General features: G+C 37.0%; 1 protein-coding gene across 2 annotated transcripts in view; it reads right to left on the bottom strand.

Moving 5' to 3' along the window:
• Positions 1 to 22,542, bottom strand: part of paplna (papilin a, proteoglycan-like sulfated glycoprotein) — a 38,878-nt gene extending 16,336 nt beyond the window's left edge. The window contains exons 1-15 of one of the 2 annotated variants that reach the window (XM_079385377.1): positions 22,437 to 22,542; positions 20,423 to 20,613; positions 16,638 to 16,741; positions 13,895 to 13,955; positions 13,173 to 13,275; positions 12,897 to 13,027; positions 11,301 to 11,424; positions 11,135 to 11,215; positions 10,878 to 11,050; positions 8,467 to 8,590; positions 5,955 to 6,081; positions 2,169 to 2,370; positions 715 to 891; positions 455 to 605; positions 153 to 233 (exon numbers count right to left, since the gene is read on the bottom strand). In XM_079385377.1, coding sequence (XP_079241503.1) covers positions 153 to 233; positions 455 to 605; positions 715 to 891; positions 2,169 to 2,370; positions 5,955 to 6,081; positions 8,467 to 8,590; positions 10,878 to 11,050; positions 11,135 to 11,215; positions 11,301 to 11,424; positions 12,897 to 13,027; positions 13,173 to 13,275; positions 13,895 to 13,955; positions 16,638 to 16,741; positions 20,423 to 20,473 — 1,690 coding nt within the window. In that variant the 5' untranslated portion in view covers positions 20,474 to 20,613; positions 22,437 to 22,542. Of the gene's footprint in view, positions 1 to 152; positions 234 to 454; positions 606 to 714; positions 892 to 2,168; positions 2,371 to 5,954; positions 6,082 to 8,466; positions 8,591 to 10,877; positions 11,051 to 11,134; positions 11,216 to 11,300; positions 11,425 to 12,896; positions 13,028 to 13,172; positions 13,276 to 13,894; positions 13,956 to 16,637; positions 16,742 to 20,422; positions 20,614 to 22,432 lie in introns of both variants that reach the window. The other variant, XM_079385376.1, reaches the window with a different exon arrangement.
• Positions 22,543 to 26,610: the final 4,068 nt, after the last annotated feature.

Below are 26,610 nucleotides of genomic sequence, written 5' to 3' on the forward strand. Positions count from 1 at the left end.
GTGCTGGTTTGATTCTGGTCAAATTGGTCTAGACAAAGCTGGTTAAGCTTGTTAAGAATTGAACTTGGGATCTGACTAAGATCAGCCTTACATACAGCATGTGTGTACGGATGGAAAGATGGATGGATGGACAACTATGTTTAGAAACAAACCTAATGCAGGATCCTCGATGTACGGCAGGAAGCCCTGAATGGTGTTATCGTGACCTGTTGGGTCCTGCATGCTGGGCACCTCTGCTCATACCAATATAAGAAAAAGAAAGAAACTTCATAAATAAACCGGATCAAACCCATTGAAATACTCTGAATAAATCAATAAACATTTTTTGAGATCATGTATCATATGTGAAAACGCTATGCATTCATGTGCAGAATATATGTACACATAATTCTGAAAAAAGCTGTTACCATGATTGGAAGTGTGAGGAGCATATAAAAAGCTAAAATCTGTGTACCCTGAGGCCTGTAGCAAGGCTGGGTGTTGCATCTTTCCACGGTAGGAGGTTTGGGTTTGGACTGGCACTCCTCTACCCTGTACAGGTTTCTCTGTCTGTCTGAACAGATCACCTGCCGTTCCCGCAGCCCCGAGCCACAGCTCTTGGAGCACTTGAGAGAGAGTTTATAAGCAGGTAAGCTTATGTCATATTTAATCAAGAGGGAGGGTGTATGCTTATTCAAAGGCTAGTCTGTAAATGAGGTCTGGATTCTTCCTTACCAGGCCCCAGTCTCCTATATGCCAGCCAATGGGGCTCCTGCAGACCGGCATCTCACAGGCCTGTGTCCTGGGCGGCTTAGGTTGGGTCCCACATGCGTAGTCCTCCAGAGAAGCTCCATCTGAACCCACGCACACCACATCTCGCGTCTGTTTCCCAGAGTCGCACGTCACAGAGCACTACACAGACATTAATGGGTTAGTTCACCCAAAAATTTTAATTAGCCTGTGTTTTACTCACTCTCGTGTATATAACTTTCTTCTTTCAGACGAATCCAATCAGACTTATATTAAAATTGTCCTAGCTATTCCAAGCGTTATCGTTGCAGTGGGCGGGTGTTTTGTAAGAAAAATATCCATATTTCAAACATAACCTTTAACAGGTTTGAATTCATACAGGAATCCACCGCAATATATAATCAATTATAATTAAGATATTGAATACCAGGAATGTTTTTTTAAGCATTTTTTTGCTTTATTTTTACTTATTTAAAAATAGAAACAAATAACCACCTCACACTACTATGCAATAATGCAATAACAAAATGCAATACGATAAAAAAAATATATATATTTTACACAAAAAAAATGCCTATTTAAGATCCAATAAGATGTTTTGACATTAATTTTGATGACAATTAAGTACATTTTCTACAAAATGTTATGGTGACACTTTACAATAAGGTCCCACTAGTTATCATAAGTTAATGCATTAACTATTATCAACAATGTGCACTAGTTTTTATTATCATTTATTTATCTTTGTTATTTATTATTCAACAATAATATGCATTTCATGTCATTCAGTTCATGTCATTGTCAGTTCATGTCTGCACAGGCCAATTAAATAATTTTAAAAGATTAAAATAAACTAAATTAAGATTAAGATTAAGATTAAATTAAACTTTTGGTTTTAACAATGCATTAGTAAATGTTGACATTATCATTAACTAACATAACTAAATTTTTTAGACCTATTTTTCATTGTTAGTCATGTTAACTAATGTAGTTAACTAATGTTAACAAATGGAACGTTGTTGTAAAGTGTCAGTAAAGTGCAATGTTTTACTATAATTTCATGACTCTTCATTACTGTACGTTATTCAGTAAAAAAACAAAACAAATGACAGCCTCTGTATTTAAACTAGCAGACAACAAATAATACAAATAGCAGCCAAAAGTGAAGTATAAACACTACAAGTTATAATAATTTTTTTAACATTAATGTATTAAGTATTACTTTCAGAAACAGAATATATTTAGAATGGTTAATTGTCATGAAAAGAATATGACAATCCAAAAATATGCTACATTTTCTTAAATGAAGACAAAAATGAAAATCTGCCCTATTTGCCCTATTAAGTTCATTAAAATTTTTGGGTGGACAGGTTTTTGAGATATTCACATAAAACGTTCTTACAATTTTATCTGAATTTTTCATAAAGTGTAGTATATACCTGGCTCCAGCTGGAAACTCTGTATTGAGCGCATTTCTGCATGTTACAGCTCTGTTGGTTGAGCGGTCTGGGCACGTAAGAAGCACACTGGGAATCCTCAACCACTCGCGATCCTGAGTCGTGAGACATACACTCCACTCTCCTCACCTGAAGACCCCCGCCGCAGGTCACCGGACACGGGTTCCACTCCCCCGTCACCCAGCTGACACACGCACACGCACATGAGCGGAAAGAAAGCATAATGACGGTGAGTTATAGCATTTAGAGGATTCATTTAGCCGGCCTACTCACCACCAGCTCCCACAGTGCCAGTCTAACCCAAAGAAACGGCATGCTTTGGGTCATTTACATTCACGAGTATGAAAATGTTCTAGGTTAAATACAATTTAAGATCTATTAGCACAAAAATATTGTGACTCGTCTTTCAGTTTTGCTCTTTCATTGGCAAGCAACCAAGGCATAATTCACTCCTTTTGAGGAGGGAATACTTTTCTAGCAGATGAACTTCTGTTTATGCCTTATAGTACATACAGAATATAACATAATACAGTAAAAGTATAATTTCTGTATAATTTGCTCCATGTAAACAGCACATGTTAAATGTCCCATTCTGGAATCCACAGATACTGAGAGCGAAAATAACCGAGTAATAAGGTTTGTTAGTGATTTTACATATATTTATTTTAATAGCATATTTTAAGCATTTATTCACAGTCTATTGGATTCTGTTTAAAGCACAGCAACTGTAAACATTTTCGATTGTTTCCAAAACTGATGGACGAGTCAAAATGGTTTACAGTGGTAATTGATAGCATGCCACAGAAATTGCATTTAACCTAGAATATTTGAGAGAAAAGACAAAAGCTATTTTAACAGTTCACAAATACACACCTACACTAAACAAACATATAAAGGTTTCTGCATTCTAGAAAATGACAAGGACAAAGCAAGTGTTCAGCAGAAACACTTGACCTGTCAAAGTTGAGCAGGTGCTCCCAGAAACCTGAAGATGAGAGAAAAATGATGAAGATATTGGTTACGAGGGGACAAAACAATTTGGTCTCTTCCACAGCAAAAGCACATGTTCTCTGGCTGAGCAGGTCGACCTGCTCAGGGACCAAGACAGTTTCAGGTTTCTGTACATGAACATCAGAAGAAAATCCCAGGGGTACTGCCATGACAAGTGAAAGACTTTTAACAGACCAAACGCTGCTTTCTACTTCACAGGCAAATACACTCAGATAAAAGGCAAACTAAATCAAAAGATACATTAGACCGGAGACACCCAGACAGTGAACTCAACAAAACATCTATATCATACATGTAGGCCATGATTTACTACAGGTTTGCATGTAAAAACTGCTGATCTACTAATGCATTAATCTAGGACACACAACTAAGGATTGTGATTTCAGACATGCATCTGTCATATTCATTCATTTTCATTTGCCAGCTATTCACAGTATCTCTCTTAAAAACAATAAAAACTGTGAAATAACTGTTTTTTATGTGAATGTATTGTAAAATGTAATTGATTCCTGTGATCAAAGCTGTATTTTCAGCATCATTACTCCAGTCTTCAGTGACACATGATCCTTCAGAAATCATTATAATATGCTGATTATATGAAATCAAGTAATATGGCATTTGGCTGTGACCAATATTTGGTAAAAAGGTTTAATTTATAGAATGTGTCCAACCTGTACAAAGTGCACAAAATGCAAAGTGCACACAATATGCTACAGCACAAGCTAATTTATACTCCCTATTTTGGATCTATGTAAATCAGGCCCATCATGTATATAAAATCTATACATATAAAATAGATCTATAGTGCCCACAAAACTAAAAAACACAATTCCCTACCTAGAACACAGACAGCAGCTCAGCTCAGAGCTCTACGGTATATATATATGTGAACGGGGGTGGTGATGGCGCAGTGGATAAGACACATGCCTTTGGTGTGAGAGACCCGGGTTCGAATCCACTGTGAGACACCAATGTGTCCCTGAGCAAGACACTTAACCCCTAGTTGCTCCAGAGGCGTGCGACCTCTGACATATATAGCAATTGTACGTCGCTTTGGATAAAAGCGTCAGCTAAATGAATAAATGTAAATGTAAATGTAAATGAACGGCAGGAATCAGTGAAGTATTACTACTGCAATAACTACTGCAGTGTCTATAAAGCAAAGGAGAAACCCTCCTCTGACACACGAGGGAGGCTCAAAGAGACGAGTGAAGCTCTGAGCTGAACAGTTGCCCTGGGCCTTGGTTCATCTTCACAACTGAAGAAACAAGCGCTCACAAGACATAAGCATCGCACTAAACATGTAAAACACTGGTGCGAACTGAACTCAAACACATATTAATCATGTGAACAATCTCTTAGATGTGCCAGCCTGGATTATATTATATTATATTGTATTATGCATTTAAAATAGAATAAACATTAACGAAAAGAAAATATGCAAACAGTTATTTATTAGGTGCAAATCAAGAGTTCTCATTTCATTTAGTTTCATGAAAAATATAGAATTATTTAAATAAATATATTATATATATATATATATATATATATATATTAAATAATGGTAATGTAATCTAGATTACTCATTTTAGGTAATGTATTCTGACTACATATGGATTACTTTTAGATTATTTTTGACTTGTTTATAGATTTAAATGGAATTATATATGAAAATTAACCAACAGCAGAGAACATGCAAATGTATTGTTAAATAAATGAAATATTAACTGTAAATCTCTTCACGTTAAAAACAAGTTTGGAAATGTCTGCATCACTTGAACAAACTTTAACACACATGAAAACAGCAATGACATGGCCAAAGTCTTCCAGGTTTTAAATATTTTTTTGTCAGATTAGTTTAGTAACTGGCACAATTATTAATCTCATGATCTCATAATCTCATATTAATCGCATGGTACAATTTACTAAAATGTGCGTTTGTCCCCAAATCCAGATGCATGGACTGCTAATTAATTTACATGACATTTAAATGGCCATCACATATTGTGAATACTCAGTATTCAATATGACACAAATATTGAATTATTTTAGAAAGTATCATTTAAGAGACAAAAAAAAAAAAGAATTAAGAAGAATAACTAAATTATGAATTTACTGTCACTGAGTGAGTAATCATGTAATTAAAAAGTAACTGTAATCTGATTATGAGCATTTTAAAACATAATATAATCTAATTACGAGTAAATATTTTTGGAATCTAATAGTGTAATCCAGATTACATGCAATCATATACTACCCAGCTCATTCTCAAAGGACATAGAGGTCTTAAAGACACTGTTATACTGCTGGACTGATATAATCTGGTACTGTACGTACTGGGAAATCAGTTACACATAGACGCTTAAAATTCTTTAGAGAATCTCATAATGTAGTCCAGAGGCACATGTGAGATTCCTGAGAGGTTGCATAGCCTGGACACGAATGTGTGTTTGAGGTCATGCGCAGCAGTATATCAGCCTCTGAAGGCTGTTACCTGTACACTTGTACATAGACTCGTGGTGCTTCCATGGGCCTCCACAAGCGTGGCTCGTACACATACGCCATCCTTACAGAACAGGAACAGTACAGCCAAAGCTGTGAGACCCAACGGTTCTCCACAAGTCAGACAGCAACCGCAATTTATAACACAACATTAAAACATATTTGTGGGCAGAAATCAGTTTCTGATATTAAATAAATTCCAGGTGTTAATGCACCAAACACACAACAGTTGGCTTTGAGCTGAAAATGCTGTACCTGCGGGTTTGTGGGCACTGCTGTTCATTGCATGTGCGGTTACTGAGGGGTCGAGGGAAGGAAGCACACAGGTAATCTGAATATGCTTCATCATCAAAGGTACAGAAGACCAGACGTGACTGGTAACCTAAAATATATGGGAAAAGGATTGCAAAATTACAGAAATATAGAAACCCTTTTTCAATACAAATACACCAACCATGAATAAATGCATAACAAATATGTGAGGAAATCCCAACCATTACAATTGCATGCGGGGCATAACTTTAGCAGCCTACTAACACACTAGTCCTCAACCAGGGGTCTCAGCAAACTTCCAAATGGGCTTCAAAACCATTTACTGTATATAAGACAAAACAAGCATTAAAGGGGTCATATGATGTTGCTAAAAAGAACATTATTTTGTGTATTTGGTGTAAAGCAATATGTTTATGCGGTTTAAGGTTCAAAAAACACATTATTTTCCACATACTGTACATTATTGTTGCTCCTCTATGCTCTGCATTTTCTGAAACGCATCGATTTTTGCAAAGCTCATCGTCCTGAGAAGCGAGGCGTGCTCTGATTGGCCAGCTATCCAGCGCATTGTGATTGGCCGAATACCTCAAGCATGTAACAGAAATGTTACGCCCCTTACCGTTTATAATGGGTTTTTATTGTTTTTGTGTCGTTGTGCCGGGACACAGCATCACAAAAACAATAAAAACCCATTATAAACGAGGCATTTGTGTTGCATCCAGTGGGGACATAATTACTGATTGAAATGACTTATACTTCACAAAAAGGTTGAGATACACTGTACTAAAAGTGACATCAGCAGGCTTTTCCCTTGTTAAAAATCCCAGTATTTGGTCCTTATTTTGCTTTAATGACAACATGAACAGGCTGGTATGATCAGTGTAAATTTGTGCATATCCAATGAGAGTAGATTACAGTCTTTACAAATTGTAGTCCGTTACTGATTACAAATTACATGATGAAAACTGTAGTTAGTCAAATAATCTTGTAATGTATTCTGACTACTTTTTAGATTACTTTCAGATTACGTTTTTTATCAAATTTGTTTTAAACTTACCATTAAAGTAGCATATTGATATAAAAAAAGTGAAGAAAACACAAATTCTATATTTATATCAACATAGTAAAATACATTAAACATTAAATTACACCAGGGTTTCCTAAACTGGGCTTAATGAAATAACTGCAGTGAGTTTGTGAGTTGATAAAAAGTTAATAATTAGTCAAATCATAAAAAAAGTAATAATAATTTAAACACTTGAACACTAAAAATATAAATATTTGATTTGTTCAGTTATTTCAAGTAAACATTTTATTTTATGGGATCTGGCTGACAAAAACATTTGGGAATCCCTGCATTATATGAACAAAAATGAATAAACATGAAAAGAACAATGACCAAAGTCTTCCAGGTTTGAAATATTTTTTGTTCAGACTTCCAGAATCAACAGTTACAGCATAAGCTGCTGTATATTAGCACCCAGCCCCGTTCTGCTTTCCTTCTTACTAGATATTCATAAAGACTGTTATTATACATCATCATGTGCATCTCATGAACAGCAGCCCTCCCAAGCTCTGATGATACGCTTCTCAACTGCAATTGCTCCTGATGTACTTCAGTGAAAACAACATCTACACTGCCTGAAGATTCCTGCTGCAGCTAGTCTTTAATCAGAGATGAAATATGCCAGAAATTAAACATCCCCTTCATATTCTTCAAACAGAGCCACTTTTGAGCTTACCTTCCTCAGGATGTGCCGCTTGGCTCTACTGGAGCTGGCTGCTTTGATACACACCCTATCAGTCCTGATCAGTCCAGGGTGTTTATGACACAAATCTATGCATTTTTAACAGAATCCACAACATGGCCATTTAAAAAGCCTAGTTAGCTGTTTCTGGCAGTAATCCGAATTTGAACTAAATTGAGCTGAGTGATGACACTATTGTCTTAAAAGCTGCTTTACAGCAGAAATTGAATTGGTTTCATAATTTGACATTGTTATTTTACAATACAACATATACAACATTAACATTTTTATTTTCCTGTTTATTTATGTGAAGTTGCATTGAAACAATCTGTATTGTATAAATAACTATATTAAAAAAGTATGGCTTGACTTGTCTTAATCCCAAATTCAGTGAACTACAGCACCGCAATCTTTAATACAATATCACCATAATTCATAATTCAGTTTCCAGCGCTGCTGAAGTGGAGATTTCTGAGTCATTTTGAGAAAGCAGCCGCTAAAGATATGTATTATAATTGAAATCTACAGATGCTAATAGATCAATTGTAATAAAACACTTAAATGTGTATCTTGTTTTCTTTCCACTAGTCTAAATTATGACCAGTGCACTAAAATACAATGGTTTTACCTGTAGTATCTTGCCTTAAATGAAACAGACACTCTTCCTGTGTCCTTCTAAAAAACCCAGAGGCTAAACCTGCCATATTTCCTCAATGCAAACTGCTTATTGGCGCTCTGACACTGACCTGAGCCGCACTCCTTGCTGCAGGCAGACCAGGAGCCGTAGCTCCAGTAATATCCCTCCATCGAGCGTCCGTTCGGCAAATAATACTCATACTCCACTCCCTCATTGCCCTCTTGAGTGATGAGCTGAAGAGAAACAGACACTGATGGTCATAGTGTTCTGTGTAAAATATGTCTCAAACAGGTGAAGGTACACAGTTACAGGCTCTTCTTCATTGCAGTGGTCTTGGATTTTACACATACTGACACAGATTTGTTTTGTTCCTTTTTGGGCCAGTTTACACCTGGTTACTTCATGCGTTTTCTGTGATCGGAAAACAATTTGATTTGTTAAAACAGTTCCATTTACAATTGGACACATAAATTTGTCTCCGCAAAACGGATATAAATCTGATCTTCAATTTCCGCGCTATATGCAAATTGAATGGAATTCACGTCAACAAAAGTAACAGATATGCACTGCATTTTATTCATCATCAGCTAAATTCAAGATGAGAGAGAATTTCAATGACAAGAGAGGGAGCGGCATCAGCACTGGAAAGATAAGTTAGTCTTATTACTTTTTATGAATATGATTGTGTGTTGAGCGTCAAAAATGCAGTATCTCAAAATATTAGAATATTTACATTTGAGTTTCATTAAATGACCATCCCAACAGTATAAATTCTGGGTATCTCTTGTTCTTTGAAACCACAACAATGGGGAAGACTGCTGACTTGGCAATGGTCCAGAAAACAATCATTGACGTCCTCCACAAAGAGGGTAAGCCACAGAGGGTCATTACTGAAAGCTGTGGCTGTTCACAGAGTGCTGTATCAAAGCATATTAAATGCAAAGTTGACTGGAAGGACTAAATTGGGTCGGAAAAGGTGCACAAGCAACAGGGATGACTGCAAGCTTGAGAATACTGTCAAGCAAAGCTGATTCAAACACTTGTGAGAGCTTCACAAGGAGTGGACTGAAGCTGGAGTCAGTGCATCAAGAGTCTCCACGCTCAGACGTCTTCAGGAAAAGGGCTACCAAGCCATTTCTGAACCAGAGACAACGTCAGAAGCGTCTTACCTGGGCTGTGGAGAAAAAGAACTGGACTGTTGCTCAGTGCTCCAAAGTCCTCTTTTCAGATAAAAGTAAATTTTGCTTTTCATTTGGAAATCAAGGTCTGGGGTCTGGAGGGACTGGAGAGGCACAGAATGCAAGCTCCTTGAAGTCCAGTGTGAAGTTTCTGAAGTCATTGATGATTTGGAGTGCCCTGCCGTCTGCTGGTGTTGGTCCATTGTGTTTTATCAAGTCCAAAGTCAATGCAGCTGTTTACCAGGAGATTTTAGAGCACTTATGATTCCATCTGCTGACAAGCTTTATGGAGATGCTGATTTACTTTTCCAGCAGGACTTTAACACCTGCCCACAGTGCCAAAACCACTTCCAAGTGGTTTGCTGACCATGATATTACTGTGCTTGATTGGCCAGCCAACATGCCTGACCTGAAGCCCATACGGATAAAAAAAAACATTACATGTAATGAATCTAGAATATATGAATGTTTTACTGAAGTTACAAAAAATAAAGAACTTTTTCACAATATTCTAATTTTTTTAGCTGCACCTGTATATATATATATATATTCTGTAATGCAGAGGCAGTGTCTTTAAGATCCATGTGCAGCTTTATTATCACATAAGATTGTACAGGCGTTCCTGTAGCTCAAATAGTGGAGCATGGCGCTAGCAACGCCAATGTCATGGGTTCGATTCCCAGGGAAAGCAAGAGCTGATAAAATGTAAAAACTGTAACTTGAATGCAATGTAAGTTGCTTTGGATAAAAGCGTCTGCTAAATGCATAAATGTAAATGTAAGAATGGTCATACAAGCATAGGTCAATCACAGGCGTCAGGTACCACGTAGGCAGTGCAGAATCATAAACAGAGTTCGGGCTAGAGGTCTGGGCAGGCGGCAGACAGATAACAAAACAGATCAGCAAGGCAGGCAGAGTCAGATTAGGCAGGCAGAGTTCTATTATAAATGGGTAAACAGTCCAGGTCGGCAACAGGAAATCAAACACGGGATAAACGCATGGCAAGAACAAGACTTCGCAATGAGAGCAAGGGTTGAGCAGATTAAATAGACCAGTCAATGGGGAACACCTGGTACATCAGGTACGGGGTGTGATGGGAAATGAGTTAATACTCAGGTGAGGGTTCCCTCTGGTGGTGATCGGAGGGAGCCACAGAGGCTGAGTTCATGACAGAGATATATATATATATTCAATTAAAACAGAGCATTTACTATTGCATTTACTATTGGATGACTGCACTAGCCATATCCCACTTTCAGTTTTATTTTGATTAATTATGCATTTTACTTCTAACATTAATTAACACACACAAATCTAATAGAAACCTTAAATGGGCTCTCACCTCTATCACTAGGGGCTCAGTGGTCGGGCCGCGGCCTGTGATTATCTCAGGAGTTGTTTCACCCTCGGTTCCCCTCTGGTAATACAGCACGGTGCCAGCAATAGATGTGGCACGAGATACATCGATCACCCAATGTCCGTTAAGGTAGTACTCACCACGCAGGTTTTTGATTGCTGTCAGAGGAAAAATGCAAGGATAAAACAGTCAGTGATGCTGATGAAAATATTAGGATTAGGATCTTACTCACATACACTCACCAAGGTAATTGCGTGTCGGTACTGCTTCCTTGATGCGTATAGTGGTCGCCCCAACAGGGATGATGAACATCTGATTGTAACCTGTAAGCAAGAGATAAATCTACTTTTTCAGGCACAGGATCATACATATAAAATGTAAATGCGATTGTATCTTGGGTGAGTTTACCTTTGGGCAGGTTTCGCATTGAGAAATTGTTTTTGATTAGACTGCATGACTGTCCGTTTCCTCCACACTGTAGACAGGGATCCTCCTCCTGGAGCGACTCCAGCATGTTATCACAGCCGAGACGCTGTGAGCAGACAAAGAACAGAAACAGAGCTGTAGTTCCCTCCACAGTCAAGGTCAAATACAGGGACTGAGGCTGCGCGATTTAGCAAAGATTGTGATGTCCACTGAGAAATCTCAAACAGCCAATTAAAGGCTCTTATGCTTTTTTAAACAAAAAAAGAAAGTTCACTGTTTTCACTGTCTTCCTACTTTTAAAATGTCAAATTTAAAGCAATGTGTATATGCTGATTATTCTGAGTAGACCTCATTGAAAAACCAAGAACAAATGACTAAACGTTAAAATGAATTCCAAGCATTTAAAGCTGTTAGGCAGTCATAATATTTACTAAACCACAGCAGGCAAGAAAGCACCTGCACTAGGGATGTGCAAAACTGCATATTTCCATAATTGACTAGTCAGTCGGGAGGGATGTCTGGATGATAGTCAGTTTTAAAGGGTTAGATGATTCAAAAGAAAATTATGTCATCATTTTCTCACTCTTCATGTTTTGCTCTGTGTATGCGTGCTGATTAAAGTTTATATGTGAATCAGTGTTATCTCTGAGAGACTTATGTTTTATTATTAGTTTTCATTTTAATATTTTATATTTAAATTTTTGTTAAAGATTTTGTTTTGTGTTTTTTGTCATTTTTATTAATAATATTTAAGATTTTCATAAATTTTTGCCTAAATGAAAATGAAAAATGTTGCCTTGGCAATTCGATGAAATTAAATATGTTTATTTATATATTTTTCTAGTTCTTTTTTTTTTCCCCTAGTAAATGTTAATGACCCTGATGTGAGTAAAAGCCCAAATTAAATATTTCATTAAATAAAGCAAATGCTTTCACAATCTCTTTATGAACTTTTTAAAGCTAAGTTTTGATTGTATGGACTGTTAATGGAGCGATATATATAAAATATCCTCCATTTGTGTTCTGAGGATGAACAAAAGTCTGGGTTTGGAACAACATTGAGTAAACAGTGACAGGAGTTTCTTTTTTGGGTGAACTATCCCTTTAAGTAAGACCTCCATAATTGGGCTGGTCATTTCCGATTAGACTCATTTCTTATAGGGGGCTCACAAAAACTGAACTTTGGACTGAGCTCTCTAATAGGAACAAAGCAGGCGAATTGAGGTCTGCCAGTACTTGTTCTGAAATGTGTTCCTGTGGGCAGGGGATTTGTTACACAAGCAGTGTTTAGATGGCTTTAGCATCGGTGCAGTAATGGGGAATGAATTTAGAAACCACTCAAAGAGAATTTACCAAGAGTGGTTCTGTCTCTAAATTCATCTGCTTTGAAGAAGAAAGAAAATCTAAATCTAAAAATAAAAATGAAATGTAGATACACTACTGGGCTTCAATTATCCACTGGTCGACCATCTGGTCGAAAAGAGCAACTCCTTCAAAAATGATATGAGATTTATTCCACACTCAGGTAAGTTAAAGTTAAAGTAAGTGTAGATGACTGAAGTAGACTGTTGCGCTAACCTTACAGAGCCCGTCCACACAGATGTCCTTTGCTCCGGGATGGCAGGGTGTGCCGTCCACCACCGCAGACTTGTGCCGATAGTAGAAGTTCTCTCCTCTGGGAATGCAGTTGAGCTCACAGGGGTTTTCTCCTGAAGAGAAGAGGGAAGATACAGCATAACATCGGCACTGTCACCTGCACAGATTTTCTGCTAAACCTCTAGTATTCCATGCTCAAATGTTCATTTTGAGGTGAATCAGCCCTGCCACACAGAATCACTTCCTGTCTGTACATACCACCGTAGTATGGCAGCCATTTGTAGCGCTTTCCTTGAAAATCAGAGCCATCAAACTGAGAGCACTGCTCCTCTCTGAAATCCCTGGATCCCTCGGGACAGTCCTGATAACTCAGAAAAAAAGAAGGTTTGGGGTCAGAAAATTAATACTTTGATTCAGCATGGATGTATTAAATTGATACAAAGTGACAGTAAAAACATTTATAATGCTACAAAAAGCTTCAGTTTGGAAAAAAAATGCTGTTCTTTTGAATCCTGGGGGAAAAAACGTATCACAGTTTTCACAAAAATATTAAGCAGCACAACTGTTTTCAACATTGATAATAATCAGAAATGTTTGTTGAGCAGTAAATCAGTATATTAGAATGATTTCTGAAGATCATGTGACACTGAAGACTGCAGTAATGATGCTGAAAATACAGCTGCGCATCACAGACATAAATTATAGTTTAACAGATATGCACAAAGAAAACAGCTGTTTTAAATTGCAATTGTTTTTCACAATTTTACTGTTTTTTACTGTATTTTTGATCAAAAATGTGCAGTCGTAGTGAGCAGAAGAGATTTCTGTCAAAAACACTTTATGACCACAAACTTTTGAATGATAATGTAGATATTAATAATGTCAAAGCAAAATACAATATGCAATGCCCAAAAGCAATGAACTTTAGTATGGTACTAATTATGTCTAAAATGCACATGGGTCAGATTTCCAGTGTGTACCTGGATATTACATGAGCGATAGGACTTCTCTGGACCCACACAGCTATGACCTCCATCAGTTCTGTAGAAAGAGGACACGAGAACTAAAGGTGAGATTTTACTAGGATGTTTTCACAAAACACAGTACTGCAAGGCGATCTGGTAAAACCAAGTATTCATATTTGCAGTTGACTGTTTTTAACATGCTTACTTAAAAAAAAATCTGAGAAATACTGTCAACTCAGTGTTGTTGTGTAACATTACTGTAATTTAGCATGGTAACTGGCAACTGCCAAAAATATTTAGCATTATGCAATCATGAAAATAATTAGTGTTCGGTTGCACTTTATTTTACAGTACGTGTAATTATGTGTACTTACAGTGTACTTACCCAAGCAAGTACTGGTAATATAAGGTAACTACATGGGTTAGGGTTAGGTTTAGGAGTAGGTTCAGGGTTAGTACCTAGTTATTGTAATTACTACAATAAGTACATAGTATGTATATGAGGAACAGGACTGAAAAATAAAGTGATATCAAGTGTTCAATTAAGAGTTGCAGCATTCAACATACATGACCCTGGACCACAAAACCAGTCATAAGGGTCAATTTTTAGAAATTGAGATTAATACATCATCTGAATAAATAAGCTTTCCATTGATGTATGGTTTGTTAGCAATATTTGGATGAGATACAACTATTTGAAAATCTGGAATCTGACGGTGCAAAAAAATCTAAATATTGAGAAAATCTCCTTTAAAGTTGTTCAAATTAAGCTCTTAGCCATGCATATTACTAATTAAAAATTAAGTTTTGATATATTTACGGTAGGAAATTTACAAAATATCTTCATGGAACATGATCTTTACTTATCATGATTTTTGGCATAAAAGAAAAATGGATAATTTTGTCCCATACAATGTATTTTTGGCTATTGCTGCAAATATACTCCAGCAACTTAAGACTGGTTTTGTGCTCCAGGGTCACATATAAGACAAAATTCAATGCCATTCACATTTATTTGTACAGCACTTTTCACAACACAACATTATTTTAAATGTCTCTTAGAGCCCACAAAAGTTTGAAAACACCCAAAAATCAAGTGTCTCATTTTATAGACATGTCAAAGGATGCATACAAACGCACGCCCTCGCTAAAGAAACACACCCACGCAGACACACAAAAGCACAGAGATCATAACAAGTGTTATAGGTGTGCTTATAGGTGTGTACCGAGTGTGTCTGCACTACTTCATACCTTTACTCGTCTGGTCCAAAGGCATCATCCTCATACATCATTAACATCAATAATGATCAGATACAGCTGCGTGGAGTTTCCAGTATTTCTTAATGTTATGTCAGCACATGACAGACGGTAATATTGTGAGGTAAAAGTCAGGGAGCAGTGTGTGATTCACACAGCGAGACAAAAAGACGCAGGAGTTGCACCATGCTGGAAGAGAGACGTCTGAAATTCCCAGAAACATCGCCTCAGGGGGACGTCTTGAGCGAGAAATGTATTCAGAAGCTCAAATTTCTCACATGTTATTGAGTTCACTTGTAAAACTCAGTTTCTGGGAAGTTCTGACACACACCTTTATGTTTCTCAATGCATCGTGCATGCATAATAATATGGTTATTTCATGCAAACAAAGACAGAAGACATTCCAACTGGTAGGAATACTGTATGAATACTCTTTCTTATGGGAAACTATTATTTAACTTAATTTGGGCTGGGCAAACGATTTAAAGAGGAGTGGTACATTTATATAAAATCTGCCTCGTTTTCATAAGCGCCGTTCACTGAGTAAAAATGCAAGACTAAACTCGCAGACCAGATTCCAACACCCAGATTTATGACCAAAGCTCTCAATGTCCTGGTGAAGAGTTTCCCCAGCTAAGACCCTATCACTGAAACACACAGTTATACAATGCACCACGTTCCTCTTAAAGTGCATACTTTACTAAAGAAACCTTGCATATTACTTCTGTAAGATGAACAGATGATACACTTTTAAAAACAAAGGTTCCAAAAGGGTTTGCAGTGATGCCATACAAGAACCATGTTTTGGTTCCTCAAATAACCTTTCAGTAATCAGTTCTTAAAATAACCTATTTTTTTCTTAGTGTGAAGAACATTTCTAAAATCTCACTATGAAGAACCCATGGAAAGTTCTCATGGATGGTAAAGGTTCTGCATGGGACAAGAAAATCTTTCTACTTTTCACATACATTTTTACATAATTTCACATTTAATTCACTTGCTGATTCTTAGTGATTTTTTTTTTTCAGATGCCAATACCAGACTTTTATTTTTAAGGGTGTAAAGTAATATCTTAAGGACAGGGATAGAGAATAGGGGTTCTTTAACTGAACACTTCGAGGCCAGGCATGTTTTTCTCTAAAAAGCCACAAGACATAAACTAGGATGATGACTTGTACTTTCAATCGTGGGCTCTTCCCCACACTGAATAATGACACAGCTGCCTTGACCTGCCTTGACTATGTTCACGTCTCAGCTTACAGTCTTCTTTTCAACTGGATATTCTCCTTTCAGCTACAGAAGAATAACTCTCTCTCTCCTGTGCATTCAAAGCACTGTTCAAAATCTCGTTTTCAGCTCTGATGAACCCCTTGACATCTGCTTCGTCCCTGAACTAACTCAAGTTAACTCATCGAAGGCCACTGGATGACATTAGAATGAGAGTAAATAAAAGTCTCTCAATGACATGAGGCTGTGAAAGTGATGAGAGTCGGCCACTCACCGCTGGGTTACACATCGTCTCGTCCTCACCGTAACCCCACCGCCACAGCTGCGACTGCATTCGCCATACGGGCCCCACTCCTCCCAGAAATCACCGGTGGGTTGCTATGAACACGGTTAGCAAGTTAGCAAATCATCCGTTTTTATCAAATCACATACTGTATGAAGTTCCACTGTAAAAAATGCAACTGCACATTTTCCAGTTTACGAAACCTTTTGAGTCTCAAATACTAAAAAATGCTATTTTCTTGAAACTACATAAAACCCCTTGTCAGACCAACATAATTACCCCAAATGTTGTCCCAATCAGTCAAACACAGTTGTCTGAACAAAGATTTGCATATTGTTGAACTGTTAAGGCTTTGAGTTCCCAGCATGCATTGCAGCATGAATAAATTATGCAGTTACTGTTATAGGATAGGTTATAGGTTTTGCTGATTACATTTAAACTGTTTTGTTGTGGTTTTGTCATTATTGTTGTACTGTGATGTAAAGGGCTCATCTTTTTAACATTTGTTGATTGCCACCGTTCTTGCGGTTAGTGTCTAGTTTTGAGGCGTAGAGTATGTTCAGCCACTTTTGTCCATTTTCTGGATATATTATTCTTGTAAGTTGTCTTACAAACAAAGACAATGTTGTCTAACTATTAGACTAACTTATCCATTAATGTTTGTCATTTGTATATAAACGTATGTTTGATAATGTAGTGGCTTTTTGAACCTTCTGTTTTTCTTCCAAGAAACAAACAAACAAAAAAATTACATCAACATTCAAGATAATAAGCAAAACTTGAAGCCTGCAGTTATGGTTTTATTTTATAACACTGTATAAATTCTAACTAGAACAAAACATCTTTGTCTATAAAAAAAGTTCACAGAGCATTATTTGAGACACACTGGAAAAGCACTACAAGTCTTTTTAACTAACAAAACTGTGTTAGCTGAACAAAAAAAGAGATGTGACTTTACTCGGTGACTTGGGTTGAGTGAACAACTTTGTCCAATGTTAAGTAAACTCAAAAAAGCTGTGCCTTGAAATTTTAAGTTAAGTCAACTTTTCATTTTTTTACAGTGTAGTTAAAGTCATGAGGAAATGTAAGCTGCGACAGATATTTTCTGCCACATTATGATATACATCCTAAATGATGATCTGAAAAGAAAAAAATTTAATGTAATGTAAGGCAGGACTTGGTTCAGTGCAGCAGTTGTTGATTGGATGTTGAGATGTGGGCGTGGCTCTCAAAAGCAGAGGTGAGCTTGCAGGGGCGGAGTTTAAGAAAATGATCAGAAAAGTCCTGCTAAATGATTGGAGAAGACCTGCATATGTCACCAGAGAGAAATCTGCCATTTTCACTGGAAGGTCCAGTTATGACATTTTTTTAAAAGAAACATAAATCATTAACAATAATTCACACTACATCAAGTATTTGCCAAGTAGAAAAGGTGAATGCCGACTTTAATCACTCTGTGGTATATTAAGATAACTGAAATATTGTGCTCGTATCAGTTACATTTGATTAATTCACAACATCTCTGGAATGCTTCATTTTGACTGGTCAATCTTGGTATACTTTCTTTTTCGAATAATGATGCTAAAGTGATTTTTGACTCTATCTGTACAATGAAAGTGTGGATTAGTAGCCTAACTTACAATGTTTTTATTCATATTAACTTTCAATGTTAATTCACATTAAATATAAAGTCAGTCGTATTAAAATATGTTATGGCATGACACCCATATCTGTTACTCAAGTGAACAGACAGGTTTTTATGCATAGTTAATAGATTAAATTATTAGTTTTTTTTTGACCATCGCCCACAATAGATCAACTAACATAATCTATAAAGGTGAGAATTGAGATATTTCATGATATAGTTAATGCATTTGGGAATGTTTCGAATAAAAAGGAAAACAATAAAATAAAACATAAGAACATAAGTGCTATTGCGGCTGCTGTGTCACATGATGACCCCCCCCCCCCCACTTGTGCCCCCTCAAAAGTAATGAGTGCATTACATAGCTACCATAAATGTTGCAAGTGTCACTCCACACCATTTCTTCTTGCATGAAAAACAAATCCAACTCAATTAAATAATCATTTTTCATGTGTGTCCATTTATTGGTTTGGCAAGTAGCTGTGTGATAATGTTGTTAATGTGATCAAGTACACCTGTAGTTCCTCTGCTAAAACACCTGTGATGTGGAAAAAACCCCCGAAGAAAACGTCGAGATAAGTGGAGCACTTTTCTAATCTGTTTTCTTAACACATTTTCTTATGTGTTAACAATTCATCCATGTATATGTTTCATGTTTTAATTTTTATTTAACCTATGCAGCCAGGATTTCTCCATTCATTTAGTGAGATTAAACTGAGAGCCACGCCCACATTTCAACAACTGATGCATAGAAAGTCCCGCCCCCCAAACTCAGATGTACATCATAATACAGAAGAAAAAATTGATTTCATTGCAACTTTAAGTGTGACTTAAGTGCTCAAATGTCTCCAAATATTCTGGGGGCCACTATTGTATTTTAATATTACATACTGTATTGTTCCTGAACAAACAGTTCAGTTGAGTATTTCTGTACTATGTTTCTGAGTATATGAAATGTGGCCAGCATTTAGATTGGGTGATACCTCTTATTTTATTTTCGATCCGATACCGATATTTTCAAGCCCAGTATCTTCGATATCGATACCAATACCGATACTTGTAAACTAAAATGATCTTTTAAATGATTAAACGAATATAATCAGTAATTATACTCACTTAATATTAGATTTTAAAGCCATGTTTTAAAGCCTTTTTTGTTTATACTGTCAGAAATGAGATATACTAAAATTGTATTTTAGCCCTTTACTGGGGCAGTAACCTCAAACCCTCAGTACCTTTGAGGGTACCTCATGAAAAATAAACATGGTGTTACATATAGTAAGTACTAAAATGTATTATTATTATTATTATTATTATTTGTGGTTACTACAGTTTTACTACAAATACTGTGGTTACTGTAATAAAACCATGGTTCATTTTTTTTAAAAGGCTGCCAGAATGTTGTACTCCTAAAAGCAAAATTTTAGCATATTTTTGTTCTGCCAGATTTATTAACAGCAATTACAGAACATAACAGAATCCATTTGAACTTTTAACAACAGTTTAAATTTACTTACACAAACTAGCATTTTTCAGAATTAATTTGATATATAGTAATAATGATATTTAATGTAATGTAATAATGTGGCAATGGTTTCTTAGGATCTATATGCATCTGATGCTTTTGGGAAACGCAGCTCTATTTGAACAAAGGTTCTGACTGAGCCATGCGTCAGCAGCGAACGCTGTCTGTGATTGGTTGGTTCTGTCTTTCAGCTTTTGCGTGCGCTCCAATGAGCAGGAGAAATAGCTCTATCCAACACTATTGTTCGCTAATATAGTCTATTTTTTTCCATTTAGAAGCTTATTTTATGCACCGAGTTTCTTGATAAATAAAATTAGTGGTTTAAAAAAAATGCACTTTAGAATCAATATTTTTATGTGAGGATCGATCCTTTCGATACAACACCAGAATCGAAAGTATCGATACTTTAGGATCGATCCGCCCCCATCCCTAATTTAGATATGAATTTTAAAGCAGATGAGGTTTGTCCTCTCACACCATGTGCTGGGATGTTTTGCTTAACAGTTACACATCTCCAAGATTTCCTTCTACCTTACATGATGATGCAAGTGTAATTTATTGACTGGATCGGTCATCTGTTATAGACTACTGCAAGATTTCACTCACCATGAAAGCAGAGGCCAGTAGCAGCTGTAGACAGGCCACAACCGACAGCATCCTGATGACTCAAAGTCAATCCTGACTGGATACAACACACAGCACACATGCTTAAACCACAAAATATTATGTGTCCAGATGACACGTGGACAATATACCTGTTTTCTGACAATTCAATATTCACACACCCAACGTCCGTCCTGCAACAGACAAAGGTGTGTGTTAGCTTTCTGTTCATTTGGAAAAGCCCTGAAGCTGTGCATGCTCAAACAGACAAGACACATCACCTCGGCTCAAAACATGAATTATGAAGAAAAATAACAAGAAAAAAAAAAAACATTAGATTGGCAACGCAGGAACGCATGCCAAACAGCCCCAGGAAAGCGCTATTTGAGATTTAACATTTGCAACCATTGCCATGCAAATCAAAACTTTAGATTTTCCTTTATTTAGTACCCTAGAATGAACAATTCACAGCCCTGAACTGTCAAAAAACAAGCATGAAGTCAGAGATTTTTTTGCTGAGGAAAAGCAAAACAAAACTGTGCAACATACACTAAACGACACAATACCAAACTTTCAAGCCATTCAGAACACAAAACAATTTGCACAGAAACAAATGCAATCAATAAGTGCTTTAAAACTGACCCAAACATATTTGATATCCTCTGACTATATTAATTCATAGTCTGAAGCTAAAAATAAAAGTACAAAGTTCATACACCGCACTTTCTGTGAAACTGAATTAAAAACAGACTTCAGAATACCTTTAAAATCTTGATGCACATAGGAGCACTTGCATGACTGTGATACAAACTTTTTGACAATGCCAGAATTTTAGAGGCTACGATTTAGTGGCATTACAATTAATTAGTGCACGCCAAGTGCAAAACCTGCAGATTTTGCAAAAGCAACGAACCTTAAAATCTGTCTCAGATAGCCATATGAAATGATAATTCAGCAAAATGAATTATTAGTTTCTCCTCAATTGTGTAAATGCAGTTCAATCAATTCTCCCATCATCCCAACTCATCATCCAGATCCACATTCATGAATTAAAAGCAGCCAGTTCTTAATTTCTGAATGTGCCTGATGTAGTGATCTGGGGCACTGGGGTTTGTTTTCAGTGTCAGTGCTGTATGTGTGGCACTATTGTTTGAAGCAAATTACTGTAACTTTGATTTGGGGCAGCCAACGGTGAAAGCGCTGGCTGTATACACTAGACTTCTGGGTAGTGAAGCAACACTCTCAGAAATCACGTTGAAACAGCCTAAAACAAGCTATGAAAGATCTTTAATACAGTAAATGGTGGCTTTGCTGCCAGTCTGAGCATGCTGCCACCTGCCAACGCCGCTGCAAGTTGTGCTTTTCTGAACTGCAGAACAAACCTATAGGTGTTGTATCAGATCTTGTTCAGATGTGAAACATTTCAGACCTTTCATAAATTCATAGAGACATTAATATGAAGTAAACTTTACTTGTATATGTAATCTCTCCCATTAAAACACACCAGCCAGTCATTGAAATGGACATACAGCCAAAATACAAAAGACTACAAATTGAACAAGAAAGCAGCTTTACTGTACGAGACTGAGATGTATCTAAAACTAAACATCATGTTGACTGAAAGACTATAGGTATTTGTACTTTTAAAAATGAATTTCACACCATAAAAAGAACTGCTGATAAAGATATTTGAAACTTATTTTGATTCATCTGAAATTTCTGTTTCAGTTAGCTTATTCTCTGACTGTTTACTTTCAGTTCAGTGTTTCTAAGTTTTTGTAAAAAAAAAATAATAATAATCCTATTAAAATGTTATCCAATAGCATTCATTCAGATAATAAACTCTTTTAAACCAATAACCCAGACAGAGTGAAATATGATTCTCCAGCAGAGATCGATCAGACTATCACTCAACACAGACTTTGATGAACTGCTCATGTTTCAGAGAGAACCTCACAAACTGTTTTCCCCTCACACAGAAACACAATGAACAATATCTCGTAAACATATAACTCACTTTGACTCGTTCCGGATGTCGAAAGAAAGCTGAGCTGATGTTCTCTGAACTCTGTCTCTCTCTGAGGAGCGCGAGGGAAGAAAGACTGCTGTTAAATGTCCACAGTGCGTCACACACACACACACACACACACACTCTCTCTCTCTCTCTCACACACACACACACACACTCACTCACTCTCTCTCTCTCACACACACACACACACACACACACTCACTCACTCTCTCTCTCTCACGCACACACACACACACACATTTTGTTTTTTGTGGTTTATGGGGACTCTCCATAGGCGTAATGGTTTTTATACTGAACAAACTGTGTGTGCTATTGCCCTACACCAACCCTACACGTAAACTTAGCCCTCACAGGAGACTTTGTGCATTTTTAGATTTTCAAAAAAACACCATTTAGTATGTTTTTTAAGCCTTTTGAATTACGGGGACATAGGCAGTGTCCTCATAAACCACCTTCATATTGTAATACCTCTGTCATACCCATGTCATTATACACATTTGTGTCCTCATAAACCACATAAACATGCACACACACACACACTCTCTCTCTCTCACACACACACACACACACACACTCTCTCTCTCTCTCTCTCTCTCACACACACTCACTCTCTCTCTCTCTCTCTCACACTCACACTCACACACACACACACACACACTCTCTCTCTCTCTCTCTCTCACACACACACACACACACACTCTCTCTCTCTCTCTCTCTCACACACACTCACTCTCTCTCTCTCTCTCTCTCTCACACTCACACACACACACACACACACACTCTCTCTCTCTCTCTCTCTCTCTCTCACACACACACACACACACACACACACACAGCACTGAGAAAAGAAGCATTCAGTTGTAACATTTTAATAGTGTGCAAAACTCCCCTAACAAAAATAGCCACTATCGTTTCCGCCAATTAACATATTTACAAATGCCATACCTTATAAATGCCACAGTTTTTCTTACTTTTGTACAATTGTGATAATGTTTTGTCATGAATAACATAAAAAAACAATACTAATAATTAAATGAAAAAATAGAAATATGAGGTTCAAATCCTATTTTCCGGAAATCTAAATTGTTTGCCATTTTTATCCTGTCGTGGGCCACCTGCGGTAGTTTTTACAGGGCTTTTAAATATATTTTATATTTAAATATAATAAATGGGTCTCATAACAGACCATTCAATTTATTAACGGTGGTGCTTCTAATTAATAATAATTACAAAAATAGTTGGAAACGTTTTACAAAATAGCATCTCTGCAAAAATGATTAATTTAAATAATTAATTGAATTAATTTAACTTCCACTGGAAAGTTTTTATTCGACATCTCAAGATTTTGGGGCACATAAGTCCCTGAACATGATGAATGATAGGATAAACTTAGCTTCAAACAACCGCTCTGAAGCAGTATGATTGAAACACGCTGTATTCATGTTAACTAAGTAAAAAGTGAAAGTCAGATTCCTGATTATGGTTTAATATGTAAATGAACCTATTTATAGACTTCAAAAAATGGACATTTAAACTCTATTTAAACAAAGATGGAGGTGATCTTATATATAATGATAAATATTGTGTGTAATGAAGAGTTCAGAAAGACATGCATTGGTCTGCTGAGGCAGAACAAGCCGCAGCCTCTAGCTTCAGAAGCTGGTATTGACAGGATTTATCCACTCCTTCCAGATCATCTTCATCAGAGTGATGTTTGATGGTCATCATACCGGTCATCTCATTTACACTCTCATTGACTCGGAGACAAACCACTGAGGCAGAAAAAGCAGTGTAAAGTCATCCATGCACCATGCTTTATTAGAATGAGGGTCTGCTGTTTTTTCCACGGTCTCATTAGCGCTGGGCTCATGAGGATAGGATTTGTAATATTTATTCTTTCACAGCATCTCATTCTAATTTGAGACATAATCCAGTGTTAAATGTAGTTGTGTGATAACTTTATAGCCACTGGGAAACCACATTTCAGTGTAATGTTTTATATTAGAGGACCTTAATCAGTTTTGTTGAAATGGCAATCAAAATTAAATATACATTAAACATTACAATGAACTTGTTAAAAATTAAATACATGTTTTTTTGGAAATAACTTTTTCACAATGCTGTGTGAGTGAAATAAACTTCAGGTATGCAGACTCAATCAACAGAGGAGCAATTTAGAGTTCAAGAAATCATAACATAGCATAATAATACATGACATTACACAGTGGTGACAGATAACACCATACATTCAGGGTGCTATGCAAGTGTTTTCCCCACAGTGCACTATAGCGTAATTACCTCATTACCAGTATCAAAATATTTCATGAATGGGACATATTAAGGTATGGGTCTGATAAAAGATACAAGGATAAAATCACTGATTTTAATCTGGAATTATAATTTATACCAATATCTTACAAATGTCTCATTCAAATTAGAAGGCATTTTTAATGTGAAACCACTGCAACAATAGTGTACATTGCGCTAAAGAAAGTACTGGGACTGGGAACAGGCCGATTACTGGAACTGTTTTATCAGGTTTAGATGGACTATAACAGCATACCTCTTTTTTCCCCCCTAAATAGCTGGCTTTGCATATTGTGACAGGGAACAAAAAATGCACTAGAGAAGCCTCTCATGCATAAGAAGTGATTAGTTTGTGTAATGTATAAGATGGAACCATAAATCAAGGTGAAGTCTTCATTCAAAGGCATTTTGAAAATCCATGCAGATGGCAAAGCTTGATCTAGTCATCTTTCTAAACCGAATAGTTGGAAAATAATACATTTGGATATCTAATTTGCAACTATACAGGGCACCTAAACCCACGTTGGTGCAATCTATAACCGAACCACCACCCTGAGGATTTAGGGCTCCAAATGAGAGTGTTTCCATGATTGCTTTAAAACTACTTACATGTACAGCCGCCAGCAGGATTCAGCCATTTTACATTTGATTAGATAATCCTCTGTAGGTTGATCATGTGTTCAGGCAGAGTGTGATTTTTCCTTGTTAAATGACAAGGGTTCACTTCACAAAATGCTTTGTCATTGCTACAGTTTCACAACAACCTCATATTTCAAATAATGGCAGCTTAATGATTCTAGTCTCATGGCTTTGTATCTTCTTCAACCATAATCTAGGATTTTCTGAAAAATTAAAAAAATTACAGATTGCCATTCTTTCATTACACAGAAACCAAACATTTAAGGGGTGAACAAAGATACATTTAAATCAACATCAGCATGGGCATATTTTACATTGGTTTACTCCTGGACCTAAAACACACCAGCAGATGCACACAGTGTGTAATTATTAAATACGTTTCCAAGTCCATGTAGTTTCCTTCACTCCTTTGTAACAAGTCTCTGTAATAAACAATATTCCCAACATGCACCTAGTAAACGGGTCGTCAGTCCATTTGTGGTCTTTTCAGAGTTGACGGCTGAGCTTCTGGGCTTGCCTTTCCTTTGCGTCAAAAGCGTACTTGGTGTCCTGCAACTGCTCGATGACTTCCTTAGCCTCCTTCATGTCCTGCGGAGCTCCACCACCAGCTGGCTCAGCTCCTCGCTCTGCCGGCCACAGTGCAGCTTCAGCTGCTCCATCTCCACGAGGGTCAGCTCCATGCGCTTCACCAGGCCTTCCAGTTTTTCCTTCGACATGGTTTCTAGTAGAAGTTGTAGGTCTGGGTTGCAGAGTGTAAGAGCGGCAGATACGAGAGTGGTTGTGTCCTTGGTGCCTGTGGTGTGGTTCAACTAATCACTAATGGCCTAATCCTTGAGCACTGGCTTGTCTTGCATGTCACAGGACACTCCCTCACACTTCCAGTAATCCCCTTAGAGGAGCTATCCTTAGCCACAGCTCCTGTAGTCTCGATGGTCTAGATGCTCAAGACTCACCTCCAGAGATTAGAGTGCTTTACAGCCTTTGTATGGCCTCAAGTAAGCCAGTTTAATACCGTACCGGGAATTGAATGGAACTGGGCAAAACAGGCTATCAGGAATAGGAGTGACCAAATTTAGCTCTGCTTCCTCACCCTGCCACAAATAAGTTTTAAAGACCAAACCGAATTGAACCCAACTTGACATAAGGTATTCTGGGTGGTTATTTACTAATCCAGCTCAAAAGAGTCCACCCCCAATCTCTGTGATGTTTTGCC

This window comes from Barbus barbus (genome assembly GCF_936440315.1).
Source record: "Barbus barbus genome assembly, chromosome: 30".
NCBI classification, from domain to species: Eukaryota; Metazoa; Chordata; class Actinopteri; order Cypriniformes; family Cyprinidae; genus Barbus; species Barbus barbus.